The sequence below is a fragment of the Vanellus vanellus genome (assembly GCF_965231255.1).
Source record: "Vanellus vanellus genome assembly, chromosome: 5".
NCBI lineage: Eukaryota > Metazoa > Chordata > Aves > Charadriiformes > Charadriidae > Vanellus > Vanellus vanellus.
Genome location: NC_138910.1, coordinates 35,825,728 through 35,844,949, shown reverse-complemented (window position 1 = coordinate 35,844,949; position 19,222 = coordinate 35,825,728). Strand labels below are relative to the sequence as shown.

The 19,222-nt window shown below is 35.3% G+C and overlaps 1 protein-coding gene across 1 annotated transcript in view; it reads right to left on the bottom strand.

Annotated features, from left to right (window-relative positions):
• The window catches only part of HIBCH (3-hydroxyisobutyryl-CoA hydrolase), a 46,715-nt gene that overhangs the window by 21,258 nt on the left and 6,235 nt on the right, over window positions 1-19,222 (bottom strand). Inside the window, exons 6-7 of the mRNA XM_082483165.1 lie at window positions 18,900-18,952; window positions 3,556-3,634 (exon numbers count right to left, since the gene is read on the bottom strand). Of these exons, the coding sequence (XP_082339291.1) occupies window positions 3,556-3,634; window positions 18,900-18,952 (132 nt within the window). The remainder of the gene's footprint in view (window positions 1-3,555; window positions 3,635-18,899; window positions 18,953-19,222) is intronic.

Genomic DNA, 19,222 nt, shown 5'->3' with positions numbered 1-19,222 from the left:
CTGATGTGCATGTTGCCCTTAACTATTTATTCCTCATCCCACAGGCTACTGAGACATACAGCTCTTCTCCTAAAATGCTAAATGTCTTGTTGCACCCTTTAAAAGCCCTAAACTGTATTAACCCAAATTCATCACTTTATTTTTCATCTCTACTCACATTCTGAATAGTCTACTCTGCATTTTACCTTCTCAGTTTGAGCCATCATATCTATAAAGTTGATGCCAAGACTGTCATTTTGTTTTATGTTTCCATTCATCTGTCTCCCCTTGATTATCCTACTACTGCAAAACAAAATCCCTCATTTCAAAATGAAGCTGCTTTTATAAATGCCCTCCAAAGCAAAAAGTCAATTCCATCCACCAGGACCGCAACAGTAACAATCTTTTCTTCTTTGCTGTAATGAAAATGCCTATGCTATGCTGAAGTACTGTTCTCCACATGCTCTAGTAAGTTCCAGAGGGAAAGCCATCTTCCTATTGGGATCTATAGGGCCCTTCCACATAGCCATACACAGGGAAAGTAGTTCTAAATAAACTGTTAACTTGATTAGCTTAAATTGCTTTAGAGGTGAACAAAACTAAACTGAATTAAGGTTTCTTTAATTATTAAGGAATTTACAAACAAGATTAGTGAAGGTGTAACTAATCCACTTTAAACTTACTTGCATAAACAAAGTCCACTATAGCCTCTACTGTATCCTTTTCAAGGTCCCTGTCTTCCTTTCTTATACTTTTACTCCTTTTGTCCCTGTTCTACATATTCCTCTTAATTCTCTCAACAATGCTTCCCATGTGTTTCTGCTTGCCACTGGGTTTATCTTAACTTATTGCATATACTTTTTTCCCACTTTTGATAGCATTCTCCAATTATTTCTCAAATCCCTACTTAAAGAAGAGAAGAACTGAATGTCTGCTGGGCTGACCAGGCTAAAAGCCTATGCTTGTAATGCTGACTTGCAGTTTGTGCTCTGAGACAGATGCAACACGCTTCACTGTAATCCCAATTGTGAAACTCTGCAGTTGCCAAACATAAGACAAAGGCAGCTCTACTACATTCCTACCTTATCTTGCAGAGGTGGTTTGAGATTTATTAGTAAATGACTTATAGAAAGCAAAAAGTTAGATGGATGTACAAGAAAGTGTCCACTATTATTATAGCATCACCTTAAAGCCTACCTCTTAAGATATACTTTCATCTTTTGTTCTCCTCACCAGTGGTTTTTCCACACCCTCCTACATCTAAGCTGCTTCCAGTCCTTTATCTTATCTATGTTAGTTTCAAACTCCTACAACCTAGAACTGCCTTTTACTTCTATTTGCAAAGTGGCATATCTATCTATATCCTTTTATTTATGGTGTTGTATAAATGCAGAGTAATCGTGTGAAAATGTAGCATCTGAATGGACGCTTTGTTTTTATTTCTCAGAAAAGGTGTAATGCCTACTGAAATAAATGAACATATGAAAAAGTCAATTAATACACTATCTAGACAGCTAGATGTTTTAAACATAGACCACAGAGATCAAAATAGCTAAGCCCTTAAATCCAAACAGATTTCAGTGGGTTTACTTCTGATTGATCCTAAAAGGGTTTTAATTACTTTCTTTCCTTAGCAAGTTCTAAGCTTTTCCTTTATATGTCTTCACAGTCTGTTTTTGTTTAAGTAAGTCCTTGTCAACACAAGAAATGCATGTAAGGTACACCGTTTTTGTTAATATAAAACTACTCATACCTTTACTTTTGAAGAAGAAAGTAAAGAAGGTATATTTATTATTAGAATAATTTTATATGCCATAGAACTTCTCTGTTTAGTTTTTTTAAAAAAAGTTTCCTTCAAATAGTTTTCTCGTACAAAAAGTGATTATGAAGTTCAAGATTTTAGCAAATTCATGTTGTATTAATGCTTGAGCTATTTAGTTTACTAAGTTTTCCTTCAGCAGAGAAAAATATTTGGAGGGCTGCAATAGTTTTTCTCATCCCAAATTTACTTGTTCAGAAAAAATACGTGACATTTATCAGCTAGCAGGAATTGCTCAAATATTTTTTAAGGAATTAAAATGATAATCAGCTTGTTTATATTCAGGGGATTTATTATGTTTTATTTGACTTGACGCTCACAGCTTATGTAATATTTTAAGAATTTCAGAATAAGTCTTGTGAAATGTTTGATACAAGCTGGACAGCAATAAACAATATATAGTATATGTAAGACATCTTTAAAAACATGAAAAATGCTAGACCTTTTATGCATTACTAACAGAGGGCACTACAAGAATCCAAGCGTTAGCTAAGTGTGCGTTTTAACTTTAGTTGTAATGACATTATTGTACTTAAAATATTCTCAACAAAAGCACCGTATTATAACTTTTATTCTCTTTTCAGAACTGCGTCCTGATTTTTTTTTACATGATTTCTTAGTTTTAACATTATATAACCGTTTGGAATTTTTTTTAAGAAAATAACGGTCACTATTCCTTACAACTAATTCTTTGAGGTGAAACTAAGATTGAACCTAATAGCACGTCTGGTGCCATTTAAGATGTTTAACCACCAGATAAGGTTCTGTATTCTGAATAAACGTGTTCAACAGAGCCACATATTACAGATTAGCCTCATTCTCCTGCTTGATGACATAAAGACAAGAACAATTGCAATCATCCTTCAGGTGCCTTGCCTTGGAAAGATGTAGAAGATATAAACTTTGCAGGAGAGAAATGCAGGTTAGGTTATATGTTTTGAGCACTCTTCATAAACGTTCTTGGTAAGCAGGGAGAAGGGACTTGAACATTGATGCAAGCATTAACGGAGTATATATGCCAGACATTAATAGGTTCAATGTGGATACCCTGTCGGTGCCAGGATTTTCTTGAAGGGATACGTGAATGATTTCACAGAAGGGTTCGTTTTAATCTGACTGACTCTTCTTGAGCCATACCACCATCTTCATATAGCTCTGAGACACAACATTGTCTTTTGTACATCTCAGAGTTGACAAAGAAGCTGTAGGATCAAACATTAGAAAACACAAGGTACATATTGCTACTTAAAAAAAAAAAAAGACGACACTGTGATCTTGCCTGCACACAATCTGTACATGACTGTAATGGGTCTACACCAATAATCTACAAGAAAAGCTGGAATTTCAAAATCTGTATCACTAACATTGCAGATCAGCTTGTAGTACAGCCAGTTTGACTCATACTGAGTTCCAAATGTAAAGCTGACATATTTGCACTGGGATCTTCAGACTTTATCTGCCTACATCTGTTGCAAAGACTTAGTTCCTCAGATCTGCTTCCATTTTTATAAAATTGTATCCTGACAGAGTTTGTGTCAGTCTAGACAGTAAACCCCAGGTTAAGGACCTCAATGATCAACCTCCCAGAATACACATAAGTTTCTATTAATTTAATAGAAAATATTTTCCATATATGGTCATCTCCAATTCCTTTCTCAAATTCTTTCATTACTGCCACTGCTTTCAGTCAAAGACATTTCATCCTGATTACACAAACAGGGAAACTTTAAACACTAATAATCTGTTAAAATACTTACCTATTGCTGTTTCTGGCATTGCGAAAAGTGTCTTTTCTGTAGCAACTCGGAAATGTCCATGGACTGAGAGGCCAACTCCCTGTGCATACAGCACAAGCAAAGGACACAGTTATAAAATTACTGGTAAAAATAATCATAACCATAATGCCATGTAAAACACCTCTTGCTTTGCTCAACAATTAGATAATATTTGATTTGCTATACACATCTCAACAAAATACTAAAAGGCCTTTTATGTTTCAAACACTATTAAAGCATCATATTACCTTCATGATTTGGCTGAAGTAGCATACTGTGCTTTAAAAGATTGATGAGTCATACAGATTAACTTCAAAAACCCCTGAGTGACAGCAACAGAAACAAGTGACCGCATTTTCTCCATTAGACTACTAAGGGAGTTGACATCCTTTTGCTAATGTTACCCCATCTGTAATCTTTGCACATACTTCAAACCACCAACAAATATTTATCTTCAGTCCAAACAAAATGAATTTAATGTAGATAAATGTTCAAGAGGCAAACTGACAAATTTAAAGAAAAATGGTTATTTTACAAAGTTACTATTATTTGGTAATAATATTTAAAGTAATCCAAGAATATTTGGATTACTGGGCACAACCTCAACATATGGGTTAAGGAGTCTCACTTCTCAAAGCTTACCTACGTGATATGTGTCAATAAAAATGTGTGTTAGATACTACCTGGAGATCAAACCCTCCACTGAATATTTCACAAGAAGTTTCTTCATACAAATATTTTCTCTCCTGCTTTCCACTGTTTCAGCTTACTTCCTTTCCTTGCTGTTAAATTTCCCTTTGCTTAGTCCTTCTATCCATCCAATTTTTCTATTAAAACTATGTTAAATAACATTGGCCAAAAGTCAGTGTCTAACAAAGATGTAATACATTTTTGAGTAACATTTCTAATTGTTTAGATACTACAAAAATGTCACTTTATCCAACTAAGGCTACTAGTCTTCACAAACATCTTGACAGTATTTCATGTTTCCCATTAAAAACAAGTGGGGTTAGTTGGGTGATACTTGCTTGGACCAGCATTGTATATTTGATAGGCTTTTAAGGAGAGAGTAGAACATAGTAGAACATCTTTTCATTTTGCTTACCTACAGAGATCTTTGGGTGAGTTTTACATTAAAATTTCAAAAAGTTATCTCAGTTTAATAAAAAATACCATGCATTTCCTCACACCACTTTCAGGCATTCTTCCCTGGCCTCTCTTACAATTCTGCCTACCAAGAAATTAATTGTCACTGGTTATTCTATTAGGGTGACACGTTACTAAAATTCTGAAATATCTTCAAGGGTTTTTTTTCCATAAAATGAATATCTGCCAGTCTTGGGTTTTAATATAGAAGTATGAAGCTTTTAAGATTCCAGTCTAATTTCCTAAGATAAGGACACTTAAGGTAACTGGTTATCATACTTGATTTTATATCCAGAGACTAAGCCAAATCTATACACACGAAGTACTGCTGTTTCAAGGAGGCAAATGAGATTTGAGCAAATACCTGAATCTTATTTGCACAGGGTACCAGGGTACAATCCTTCATTTGTCTTTCAACCCTTTTACTTGAGGACTGGTCAGAGGCTGTAGACCTCATCTAAGCAGTAGCAAGGGCACTGGCCCTGTATTTAGTTCTCTCGCAAATGCAAAGCTACATGTAAAGCTACATTTACTCCCAGAACAGCTCTAGAACTCTTAAATGAAATGGAAATGTGAATTCATCACTTCCAACTTTTGTTTTTATATCATAACAGCATATTTTCACAGCATTTGTTAAAGCCTGCTGTTATTTTTAAGCATGTTCAGCAATAATTATGACCTTTTTATAAAGATAATGTAATAAAAAAAATCATGCCCATTTTGCTCTTTCTAATGCTAAAATTAATTTTTTCTAATCCCATATCTAAGAATACAAATACTATCTATTATAAACCATTTTTTCTGGCTTATTTGCTAGACAATCAGAAGTTTGTATAAGGACTTAAATTTTCAGCTTGGGTATTAAGTAACAAAGACTAAAGTGTGAACTCCCTGAAGAGAGCTTCTCTTCCAAGTTTGTTCTTTTTTATAGTAATAAAAATAACTGCAGAGTTTTAATAATAAAAAGTTGAAAGAGGTAATTTTCTTTTGAAAGAAGTAATTAAATCAGATTTCACTTTCTCAAGTGCTTAAACCATAATTGGATTTGGTTTCTAGATAGCCTCCCAGTTTTGTAGTATAGATACGAGTTTAATTTCAGATGTATATTTAAAAGACTAAAACTATATTTTCTTCTTATCCATTATAAAGAAAATGGTGCAAATATGCCCTTACTTCTTTGACGATCATTTCTAAATAACCCAACATTAAGATAAAATTAGGAGAGAAAAATGAGTTAATGCTTTGAGGGTACAAACCCCAGTAATTACTAAATTACACTTGTGATTGTATGCTTTTGTATGTTTATTTGCAACTTCCCAAATGGTTATTTTAACACATTCAATGTATGTGTTTAACCTTCTCCATCTAATACAGAGGACAGATTCTTGTTAGTTTAATAGTATACTGTATAAAGAACAAACTCTTCCAGTCAGAAGTGTAAATGCATTCCTCCTCCGTTTCTGGATTTTGTAATTATTTTTTTTTAAATTTAACTGAAATCTTACACAGTTAGAGTCCCACCTAGGAGGCCTTCACATGATTAAATTATCTGCAGTTGGGCTGTGTTCACCAAATAGTCACAGTATCACAGTATCACAGTATGCTAGGGATTGGAAGGGACCTCAAAAGATCATCTAGTCCAATCCCCCTGTCGGAGCAGGAACACCTAGATGAGGTTGCACAGGGAGGCGTCCAGGCGAGTTTTGAATGTCTCCAGAGAAGGAGACTCCACAACCTCCCTGGGCAGCCTGTTCCAGTGCTCTGTCACCCTCACTGAGAAGAAGTTTCTTCTCAAATTTAAGTGGAACCTCTTGTGTTCCAGCTTGAATCCATTACCCCTTGTCCTATCATTGGTTGCTACTGAGAAGAGCCTGGCTCCATCCTCATGACATTCCCCCTTTATATATTTATAAACGCTAATAAGATCACCCCTCAGTCTCCTCTTCTCCAAACTAAAGAGACCCAGCTCCCTCAGTCTTTCCTCATAAGGGAGATGCTCCACTCCCTTAATAATCTTAGTTGCCCTAAGTCCCAGCATTTACAAATGCAAGTCTTGATGCTAAAACGTCTTTATTAAAATACACTAAATCCTGCACTGTCAGAGTACTACCTGTCATGATCTTAAAATACATGCTCAAGCTAATGTCTTCTGTCGGACTTTTCCAAGATAATAGAGTCCTATGGTGAATCAGGCTTGTTTTTTAATCCAGATAGTTTATCTTAACACTGGCATGAATTTTTTTTTTGCACTGACAGCTGACTGTTTGAATTTTGTAAAGGATACTTAAAGAATGAGACTAGAAGTTAAGGAGTAGAGAAATCAACAAGCAATCAATTTAATCAATCTTTCTGTAGGTTTTTTTATATAAATTAATGAAAAACATAGGTAAAAGGAGAAATGCTGGTCTGACACTGTATTACTGGAGATAGGTTGGCTATCAAGGTGTTTGATTACAAATTATAGATTTATTACTATACAGTTATTAAGATACTAATCTTAAAAACAGCGTGTTAAGATTCAACTATTAGACTCGGCGCACCTCAAGGAGGCACATAATATAGGCAGTTTGGTCTGAACTCCTCAACAAGCTTCTGAAAAAGCCAGTAGACTATCTACATTTTGCTTCCCATATACATTATTTCCTAGTCAATACCATATTTCAAAAGTAATTATGTGACTGTTTATAGAAAATTTATCATTGATTTCCATTTTTTTCTCATGATGAATACAGAACCTTACTAAAAGTATTTTTCTAATGAAAAACAAGGTGCACGTTACTGATATATGGAGAAATAGAATACAGCTACTATAAATCTTAAAAGTTAAGTTGTAGCCAGAAGGCTGTATCATCTTATATTGAGAATGACCCACATTAGTAAGTCAGAGAACTCATCACATCTAGGGAAGTTATTAAGAAATTGAGGGCCACAACAGAGAAGTGTGCAGAGCAAAATAAATATGCCCTTCCTGAATGACATACATAAACATCTGTTCATATGCAGAAAAGTAGATCACACTTGCCTATTTACCTGTCTATTTACTAATAACCTAACTCAGACTGTAAAGGAATCACTGCCTAGGAAAGCATAAGCAGCAGAATAAAAGAAATACAAACAGAAAAGGCCTTCAGGAATGTTGCTAGTGTCATCTTCACCATGCTGATAAAGAACTTTTAGCTGTTCAAGCAAACAATGTTATGATAATACCAATATTACTACTGTCTGCAGAGACAGTCCTGTGTAACAGTTCACATCCAATGATTACACTCATTTTTAACTGCATGAGAATACAGTTCCTGGTAGGGCTAGAACCACAAAAGAACTGCGGCAATCAACAAACTGAGCATAACACAACAAAGGGCCAATATATCTGAGTACAGATGTGTAAAAATAGCCAAGGTGCAGCAAAAATGTTTTCAAAAGCATTAGTCGGCAAAGTAAGTGAGCAGAATTGATTCAGGAAGCAGTAGGAGCTTATAGCTATGTTAGATCAAAAATCAGTGAGGTAAGAGCAATACCCCCTGCATCCAGACACAGCAAATCTTGAACTGAATCAAAATTAATCTTCGTTCATCATTAATGTTATGGACCACTCCAAAGAGTATAATCCATTTTTATCTGTAGATACTAACAGACAAGATGACTTAGTGAACCAGCACAATGCAGCATAACAGATCAATCTAGACTAAGAACATCACTTTCTTTGGTTGATGACATATAAATCAACTCTATACAAGTATTAAAAAAATGATTAAAAAACAGTGCTTTTTGTGAACTTTTCAATTGTTTAGTGTGATATTTTAAAAGATAAAATATTAATGTAGTATAATTTAAATATAAAATATTAATTTCCACATACTGATTATGTATTAGAGATTCTCAGTCCAAATTCCTGCAGACATACAGAAGCACGAGCTGACTGGAGATAGATTATCTGTAATAATAGCTGATGTTTCAGTCTTGTTCTCCTGACCCCTAATTATTTAAACAAATTTGATACAACTACATTAACAGTAATAATTTAGGTCAGGTTCTTCTTACAGTGCAACTTGGAAAAGAAAATACATAGGCCATTCTGTGCACCAGTGCTGCTACAATGAGTGTCCTTTATCAACAGAATTTAGATTGAATTTTTAAAAGCCCTGGTTTGATTTTTCTACCACCAGCCAAAACTTATCAACATTCTCAAACCATTTTTATTGGGGTAGTTATCTGCAATAGCCATATTTTTTTCCCCTGTGTAATCTGCAGGCACTGATCCAGTCTTCTGATGGTGAGCACCCATACTAGTGTTGTGGTCCCACCTGGAAGACCATACAGAAGCTGCGGTGGCAGTTAAGCACATGCCTCTGCAGCAGGGACCAAGTGCCTGCAGTTTCATGGCCTCCCTTTCCATGTACGTTGCCTCCTCCAAGGCAAAAAGCAGCAGGTTGAACAGTTTGATCTCATGGTCCAGTCTGGCCTACAGACATTGCAGCTTGACAACCATGATGCAAACATAAAAACTTCTACAAAGAATTCCTTCTGATTACTCAGAATTTTCTGAAATAACTTATTTCCAGAATTCAGAATGTTTTCTTTGTTTCTTTTTCACTACTGTGTATTGGTTTCTAAGACTTACATTTAATAAGCCTACAAAACATCCTGGCATCAAGAGTCAGCTATGTCTCTTAAAAAAACCTCTTTCATGTCAGAGGATGCAAAACTTTTTATGGACACAAGACTTCTGCTGCAACAGAAAGAAAAGAGAAGATGTAAGAAGACTTAGATCTCAAAAGCCTACAGCAAAAGTAATTAACTATTAGCCAGTGAAACTTTTTCTAGTGTTAAATTTGAAAGCATTCTTTTTTCCTCAGTGGTGTTCCCCAGTGTTTCCCTATACATAACTGGCCATGTATGTTCAGAAAAAGATAGTTTGGTTTTTTTACTATTTCTAAAATTCTGAAAGACAAGCTCTGTCTCTTTGTCCCTCTGTATCACCTAAAAATGTACCTACTGCAAGAAAACCGTATCTCCAACTCACCACATCTTAATGTCTGCAGGCAAGCAGGAGGGAACTCGTTTCAGCCACTTGCATCAACGCATAACTAAGCTTTTTGGTTTTATCTTAAAACTGGAGAAACACTTCTTGTTCTTAAAGGCAGACATATGCAACAGAATTTGATTTAAACAAGGGCACAGTTATTTGGGATCGCAGAAGTGAATTGAGAAGATTTTGTAATGATGTTCTATTTCTCAGGAAAAAAGTGCTTAGAAAGTCTAAGACAGATTAACACTAACTCAAGGAGAAAATGAGCATTCAAATTCTTCTAGAAATGAGAAAAAAATAGAAATATGAAAGGACGGAGAAGCAGGCAAAGATAATTCTCTTCAGAACTTTTTTTCCTTGATCTATAATAAAGGGAAAGAGAGGGAAATAAAGAGATAACTCTTAATATGAGACTAGGCAACTACATGAAGGCCTAGAACTAGAGAAAATAGTGGAACTTTTAGCAAGAAAGAGTCTGGTCTTAAATGGAAAGAACAAATCAGTGCAGAAGCCTGCAAAAATCTCTGCAATGACAAGTCAACAGTGCAGGGGTAGGAAAGCTTTCCATGAAGCCACAAATAAAGCCTCCTTTAAAAATACACATATTTCAGAAAAAAAATAATAAACTGGAAAGTACAGCTTAAAACTTCAACTTTAGTCTCAGAGTAGACAAGTAATGTTTACTCTATGATGTGATCTATATGTCATTACATTGCACAGGAATGCAAACACTTCTGTAATTGTAAAATACTAAGTGCAGTACAACTGTATAATAATAACATCTGTACAAGGTACATTCAGGAAGTCTGCCTTTCTTTTCTGGGTGTAAAATAGTGGCATCCAGTCCTTCTCATAGTGTACATTAAACAAACATTGTAGAGCTGGGAGAAGGAGGAGAGAGGAGTTTTACTTACTGCACCAGTACTGACCCGTAATTTAAAATACCTGCTTTCAAGACAGTGCCTTATGAGAAGCCCTTTGGGGAATAACATCACATGTAAATCTTTGGATACGCAGCGGTTATTTTTTGTTGTCAAGAGCTGCTGATATTATAGTCCGATTAGCTACAAAATGAAGTGTACCATTTGTCCCTAGGATCACACGCAGGAGCTTAGCAGGCAGACCAACATGCCAGATGGTAAATATACTGTAATATCAGCAAAGAGCAAATACTTTCTTAGTATTGCCTCAGCATTGTTCTCAACATCCTATATTACAAAAGCTAAGTGGTACCCAAGTCAATCTCACAAAGATTTGTTTCAAAGCACAACAAATAACTACTTGCAAAATCTGTATTCTATTTTACAGTAAAAGCTGCCTTCAGCTTTGAAGCATTGGCAACAAAACAGGCCACAAGCTTCTATGTTGTACACATCCATCAGTTTCCAGAGGGAGGGGGAGAGAGGGAGAGGAAGAGAGAGAATCTGAAAGCAGCTTATCTAGGTTTAGTATGACAATTACTTTTACTTCAGGGCAGATTTTAGAGCATAAATTAAAACAAAACCAAAGATGTTCAAGTTTCAGAGCATGATGACTGACAAGAGGCATTACATATTTATAAAAAGGAAGAAAAAGAAGAATCAGGAGAAGTCCCAAGAAGCATTGACATTTCTAAGTTCCAGTTTCCTAGCTGTAAAAAAGTGCTAAAGGGGTTAATCATGTCCACTACAGTATAGAAGTGCTGTGCTATGTAAAAAAATATTTTTTAATGAACTTTTATATGCTGCAGTTAGTCACCCAAAGTGCATGGTATGTATATATGTATATTAATAAGTAATAAGCAGAATTTCTATAGTTTGCAAAAAAAATTTGTACCACATATTAAACAACAAATGAATAGCTGTTTGTTCTGGGAGCAATACCACCCATGCACTTCATGAATGTACGTTCCTCTTATTAAAAATTGTATCACAAGTGGGTAAAAAATATGAGATTTTACAGATATGGTCAATTCTAATTTTTCCTAGCTTTTTTTTTTTTAATTTAGCCTCAAATGCTGCTGTCTACAGCTCTGTATAAAACCTATATGCACACAACTTATATGAATACAACCTTAAAGCAAATACATAAATAAAACAGATGGCAAGCCATATTTCAACGTAGAAGAAAACGGGGACGCCTCCCCATCGTATTTTATATGCCCAAGGAATATCAGAAGACACCTAACTCAAAGTTAAACATTTATGTAGCAGCTGCAATTATTGCATCATATTTGTCTGACTTCTTTTTCTGCAGATGCTTTATTAACAGCTCATAGTTCAAGTGAGATCATGATGAAGTAAAACAAGTCACTTGTCTTTACACTTCCAACCTTCCTCTTTCAGTCTTCAGTCACTTCAGCTAAACATATTGAAATGCCAATATTCAGTGATTTACAAGATTTTAACTTTGGTTTTAGATACAGACTCACAACATTTATTTAAATTCTTTTTTATGGAAAAGAACAGGCAAACATCAAGTGTTAGGTTCACAATGATTTTCTTTAATTAGTCTGCAAGAAAAGATAGACAGCAATTCCAGGCAACTTGCTCAGAAGGAAAGACTCTGCATAGATGTCCATACCCACAAATGGCACAGAGAGCAAGGGCAGAACCTTGTCTCCTACTTTTACATCACCAGGAACTGGTTTTGGTAGTGGGCAGATTCAGGCTGTGGCCACTGAATCTTTGAGATGTTCCTTCCCTTTCCTTCTCCCATCTACTGCAGCAGCCCAGCTAGTTGTAATTCAGAGGCTAATTTGTGAAGCTGGGGAATAAATAATTTTATTTGTGGTTTTTATCTGCAGCAGTAACAAAGGTGTGTTTCTCCTTATGCTGCTTTGGTTCTGACTACAGAACATCAGGCAACCAAAAACTAAATAATTGCATTGTACAAATACATAATTTAAATTCAACACTTTTAAAAACATATTTTGGAAGAAACAAGGAAAAAAATGTTATTTGTAGATGTATGCCAGAAATGTTACATATATGTTGGTAGTGAAAGGAACATTCCTAAAGAGTTACAGCCACACAGTCTGGATAAAAATGGCACAGGATAAGAACTGCTCAACTCCAGCTCCTTTGTGTACTGGAATTCTGTTGACTAAAATGTATAACATACAAGCTGCTTATGACATCACTACCAATTTACTTGATAAGAAATATTAAAGTAATAAGAATTGTTGACCAAATCCTGCTAAAGTATAAGTTTAGATGTTTGTAAGTATATTGGTAGAATCCCCATGGTACCTGTAGTAAGCCGCTAACAACGTTCAAGATAATATCGTATTAACTTAGCTGTTGCGAAGTGTTCGCTAGAAACTACATTTCTAGTCTATGCAGAGGTTACAATTACGTTTTCTATGGAACAAATACCTAGACATTTTTCAGAGGTTTATAGCAACCACGAACTCAGTAGAAATAATAATGCAATGTTGTTGCAAAAAGAACTACTTAAGGTATCACACTACAGCTGAGTCTCTACCAGCAGGCACCAAAGGGCTGAAGTGTACCCACTCAGCCTAGATTCAATCCACATGGGAAGCCTAATAAGATTGATGCGGTAAAGCTATAAAAGGCAATGCCACCTGATATAGCACTCAGGTTTCTTGAAGGAAAAAATGACTACTGTTTTTTTTTTTTCTTTGTAGTCTTTGAGGAAAAGGGTAGCTCCACAAGACTGACTCTTTGACAAACAAGTTCTGTTCAAGGAAGAACATTTAAAAATTGGTAAAAGGTAAGTGATAAGAAACATACTGGAATGGAAGTTTATGTTATGCAAGGAGGAAAGAGGTAAGAGTAAAAGCTTTAAGAATAACTAGAAGTGGTGGCCTCCTAGCACCCGATGCTTTGAGAAGCTGCTATTTACATGGACTATTTGTGACATGGCATCTCTGTAATATTTGGAGGATAATTATTCTGCTCTACTTGGTGCTGATGAATCCTCCAGCTGAAATTTTGTCTGGTCTCTGGTAATGAACTGTAAAGTACACAAATTGGAAAGATTCCAGAGGATTGCAAGAAAGCCAAGAGACTTAATCTATAGTAAAGGCTGAATAACTATCCTTATCCCTATTAAAGAGAGATTGCTAGGAGCAAGGAATGCAAGTATCTCAAAATGTTCTTAGAGAGCTATGACTAAGACAGGAATATATTGATTACACATACTAAAGACTTAAATTAGACACTAAAGAATCTTAACTTGAAAGAATACTTAAGCACTTGGGTGGGATATCTAGAAAAAAACAGAATTCCTGTTGTTGGAGAGTTCTGAATGAGTTAGGTGAAAATCTGCAATCATCTCACTATATTTATATATTTACTTTGAGTACGTAAGAATAATCCTGAGGCTCCTCTCAGCTCTATAGTTATATATAGTCAAAAGCTTAACATATTTGACATTACTACCTAAGTGACTAACAGACTCAAACAGTTCTTTAAAAAATTCTACTCTCTGTCACGCTAAAGATAGTCTATGTAAGTAACTTAGATGTAGACTCTCTATTTAAGAAAAAGACCTTGCCTAAAAAAAACTATACTGCTAGGTGTGTTGACAAAACTAATGCAAAGCCACTCATGAACCCAAAGACCCAATTAACAGGTTATCTTCTCATACTCCCAGTCTACCTGAAGTCTTTCTCTACTGAGGAGAGAATAAAGCAGCCAGTTCTGTCCTGCTATTGCTCTCACAAACTGAGGCCTAGAATCTGAGGGAACTGGGGATGGAAATAAGGTTGGGTGACCTTTAACTCTTAAAATTGTAAGCTATTTTAAAGTTCCAACTTCCTACTATTCTCCTTAAACATGAAGATTAAAAATAAGATTCTCGCAATAACTCAAAGCACAGGGCTTTGCAAAGGATTTAAGAGAGCTGGCAACTCTACGAAACTCAATTTCTGTACTGAAAATGTTGCACATAACCATGAGTTAAAATCTACTTGCTTTCTCATCCTATAACTCGAAACATTAATTGTTAAAGCAAGAAGTGTAACATAATGGTATAACCTTTATAAATCTGTAACTTGCTAAAATAAACTTAGCAAATATACTGTGTAAGAGGTCAGACTAAAGGATTAAATCCTATATATAATTGTCCAAAGACAAGAATTCCTATGTTTGGGCAAGTCTTTATCATCAGTAAAAAAAAGAAATATTTTGGGGCCTATTTTTTCCTTATTAATAATTAAACACATACGCATTCAATTAGACAGTAAGCCTGAGACAGCAGCAAATTGCTTTTCAATAAGCACAAAATTCAACTGTGAAACTGATTGCCACAGGCCTTTCTGAAGACCAAGTCTACTTAATGTCAAAAAATACTAGATGAATAGAGGTGAGTGTGATTACTGATGATTATTTAGCATCGTGGTTCTGAAATAAAGCCTAGGTCAGGAAGCTTCTAAATCATGCATGCTCTAGAATATGATACTAAGGAAGAGGGCACTTTGTACACACTGTCACAGATTCCTCCCTAAACTAAAAACAATGGCCTTTGCTCCTGAAAATGATGTGTTTCTGCTTTGGCAATATGCCACTGAAGTTTTAAGTATGCTTTACATAAAAATAGGCCAGTGACCTGGACTACATTCATTCACTTCCGAAGTCTATGCCCTGTATTTTTTTTTTCTGTCAAATATTCACCTCAAATTCTAAGACAAATCCTCCAAAAGCCACTACTAAAATCTGTCCAGTGTACTTTATTTGGCTCTGAAACAGTTTTAATATACATTTTCATTAATCCTTCTAGTCTGTTAGGGTATCTGACACAGTAACATGTTTTGTGCCAAAGCCCTATTTAGAATCATAGATTTAGACTGAGCTTATAAAGCACACTTCTATTCATCTCCAAAAAACTCAGGAAAAGATTGGGACTTTTCTAGAACCAAGAAGCCCAAACTTAGGACCTCATCTACAGAAGATAATATTTAAAAAAAAAAAAAAAAACAAACCAACAGTTTAAATACTCTGCATTTCTTGTCTACGCTTCAGGTATTTCATTTCAAGGAAATAAAAATCTATGGATAAAAGTCAACTAAAATAATCTGAATAGTAGTTTTCAGCAACATGAGAGTATGTGTCCAGTGTTCCCTTCAACACTATACACCCTTTAGCAGTAAAGGTGGTATGTATAACTTGTTTCACTATTTTTTAGTAACATGCAGTCATCTTCGCTTCATCAAACATACTTCTCACTTGAACTTACTGCTCTGAATAAGTACAAAAAGATACATTTATATTGAATATCAATTTTTGATGAATTCCAGTATAGACAAGAAGGTGCAGAAAACAAGCTCCACAGCCCCATCTGTTGGCTAATTAAGTTCTCAAGAAAGCCATCTACCAGCCTCTAGCCAACAATGTTGAAGTGGAACAAGTTCTTTTTTTTTATTTGGTACAATTCCAAGTTTTACCATCACAAATCTATGATATCAGTGCATCAGTAGCAACTTTTACTACCTAAGCACATAATAACGGAGTTTCTAATACACTTGTGTGATCTTTAATTTATTTTACATTAGAACAACAGAGCACTCCATGCACATAGTGCTGCATTTTTAAGCAAGGTTGAGATTGACTTGCTTGCATTTACATTTATAGATAAATGGTTTATCGTGAAATTGCAGTGTTTAAGAGGTGTCCCTTGATTTTTAAGCCCAGGCTAAAGCCACTTGCTTCTAAAGCCAAGGGCTTGAATGTAATTATTTATTTTTTTTAAAAAGGCACTTATGTATTTTGCAAGTGACAAATGTTTCTAGCTCCCACTGACTTGTAGGGACTAAGATAGCCAGATCTTGAGCATATGAAACGTGACCTGATTGTGTTAAAAACATAGAACCTAGCACCCCAGTGATTTAAAACAAATCATCTAATTATACTGTAAGTAGAATAACTCCTTCATACAAATGCAGTTCTAGTAATTACAGTAGGACGGAGTACTTCATACAGCAAGCCGAACAAGATCACACTATGACCATAACAAGTTCAAGGGCTGTTCTAGAGGTTTTAATCTATAAAAACCCACTGTAGAGAACCTATTTGTACCACAACAGAAAACAGCTGCTGCAAGCCTTAAGCTTGATTAAGATCAGTTGTGATGGGGCTCCCAGTGCTGAAAATGGTGAGAGAAGAGGGAGGGGGAAAGATGGGAGCTAATGCACTTTTCCTGTGTAAGCACTGATCCATTTAGAGGGATCAAAACAAATCTTACAGGTGGTTGAAAGGAAAAGCATAGAAAGTGACTCTAACACAAAACACATACACAAAAACTAATCAGTGTTGAGAAATACTACTGTTGACCTCCTTTGTTAAATTATCAGGAGATAATTCCGTGTAGTGCCAATGTTTGGAATTATGTTAATGAAAACGTGCACTCCTGTAGGAAGGACATTATGTCAGAGTAAACTGCAGCTGTATGAACAAGTGCAAATTAACAGCACTCAACATTAAAAAAAAGTTTTAAAGTTATCTGGACCTGCCTGCTTGTTCTGCTAAGTTGCGTACCTCCTCAATCAAAATCTAGTCCCCTAACCCCAAATAAAGGTAACTGCTACCAGTATCATCAAATTGAGGATAAGCCAATAAGTTGTCATTCAAACTCTAATGGCAGTTAAACTCTATCAAGATCCCACTGAAACCTGGGTATCCTATACTAAAATTTGGGTATCCAACTAAAATTTCAGACTAACTGCTGAGTTTTAAAAGCTCTTTAAAAGAAAGGGAACTAATAAAGAATCTTAGTAATGCCAGTTCATCTGACTCCATTATGCTCTTTTCAGTCCAAAAAATACTTTCCTGTCAAAGGATGAAATTCTATTCCTGCTTAGGCCAGAACTGTAATGAGCAATCTATAGAAGCTCTAAAAAGACACTGGCTGCTGGGCAATTTTGCTTTTTCACAACTAACCATGCTATTATTCAAAACTCCATAAAATAAATGGACTCCCTATCCCTTATCCACAAATCTTCAGGTCTCTTATGTTCAATAAAAAAATCTTTTTCTGCAAGAAGAGCTGCAAGACTAGTTCTCTTTATGCTGGAAACAATTTACATATACAAGATTGGGTGTGGGGTGGAAAGGCTATCTAGCTGAGATCTTTGCGATTTGGTAGCAGAGAAGCAAAAGGGAAGAGAGCTATTGTGTGTTGAGATCACAAGCTGAAAAGACCACAACCAAAATAGACAAAATGAAATGTGTAAGGAAAGATGGAAAGGGAATAGTCATGACAGGTGATGGACAATGTAATGTTTCACTTGCATCCTTTGACAAATTTAATCTAAATAGACTGTACAACCATATCATACTCAAGTGCAAGAAAACAATATAAATTTAAGTGACAATACGGCAGACAGACTTCACTGTCAAACTCATTGTTCAAAATAACTTAAGATTATTGTATTCTACTCCCTGCTATGGTGCAAATACATCCAACAGATGTCAAACTGAAAAGAATAGCATTTAACATGTACAAAGCATGGTATTGCCCTTTTAACTACCTACTTGTGGTGTTTAAAGCCAATAATTGCTGAAATAATTATTAGCACTGAGTATAACTGGCAATGTGATGGAGTCTTCTCCATGTTGCTTTAGTGATAAGGTGTGGCCTTGCAGGGGTGGAGGGGAATCCGGATTTTACAACTCATGTTTTAGGAGTACTGAAGAGGTGAAAAAGTAGATGCATTTCCAGATTATTTGTTGGAAAAATACAGAACTCATGAATGTCTGTTAAAGTATAACTTAGAATGATATTTTCCCAATTTTTCAAAGACTTGTTCTTTAATTGTATTTTTCTATAGTGCTAATGTTTAACACACTTTGAGTGGAACACTTTTCTCAGCTCTTGTATGATCTACAAACTCACACTTCAGTACTCTAAAAACTTTTGTGATGGGTGTTTCCTACAGGAAAACAGTGACGGGATTTTTCTCTTTTTCTCAAGGCAATCACCAGGTCCTCAGAGAAAGCAGTTGCACCAGCTATCAAAGAACAGCAGAAGCACCAGAAGAGCAGCAACCTACCCTGACAAGTAAGAGACAAAAGTTCAGATTACGATGCTTGTTCGTGAATTGAAATGTTTGAAGTGTCATGTGTGCAATTCATTCAACTCAATTACAGAATATTACATTACTTTAAAACAAGCTATATCAGATATCATACCAAGGTACTTAACTTACCCCTCCCATTGTAATGCCATCAATAAGTGCCACATATGGCTTCTTGCAAGTGCCTGTAAGAAATGTAAAAAAAAAAAAATAATTGTGCATTTTTTTCAAAAGAGTGGACCTGTGACTAACTGTATACGTGACACATTTCCCCATGTCTTACTTCAGCAAAAGCAAATAAATGGTAAATTAAACAGTAAAATATCAACTTTAAATGAAGTTACTTAATTTCATTCTTAAGCAATGGAAAGAAACACCAGTTACTGATGTAATGCATTCTGAGTGTTGTAAGAGAACATTACACAACCATCAAATGTCAGATTGTTTGCTGTGTG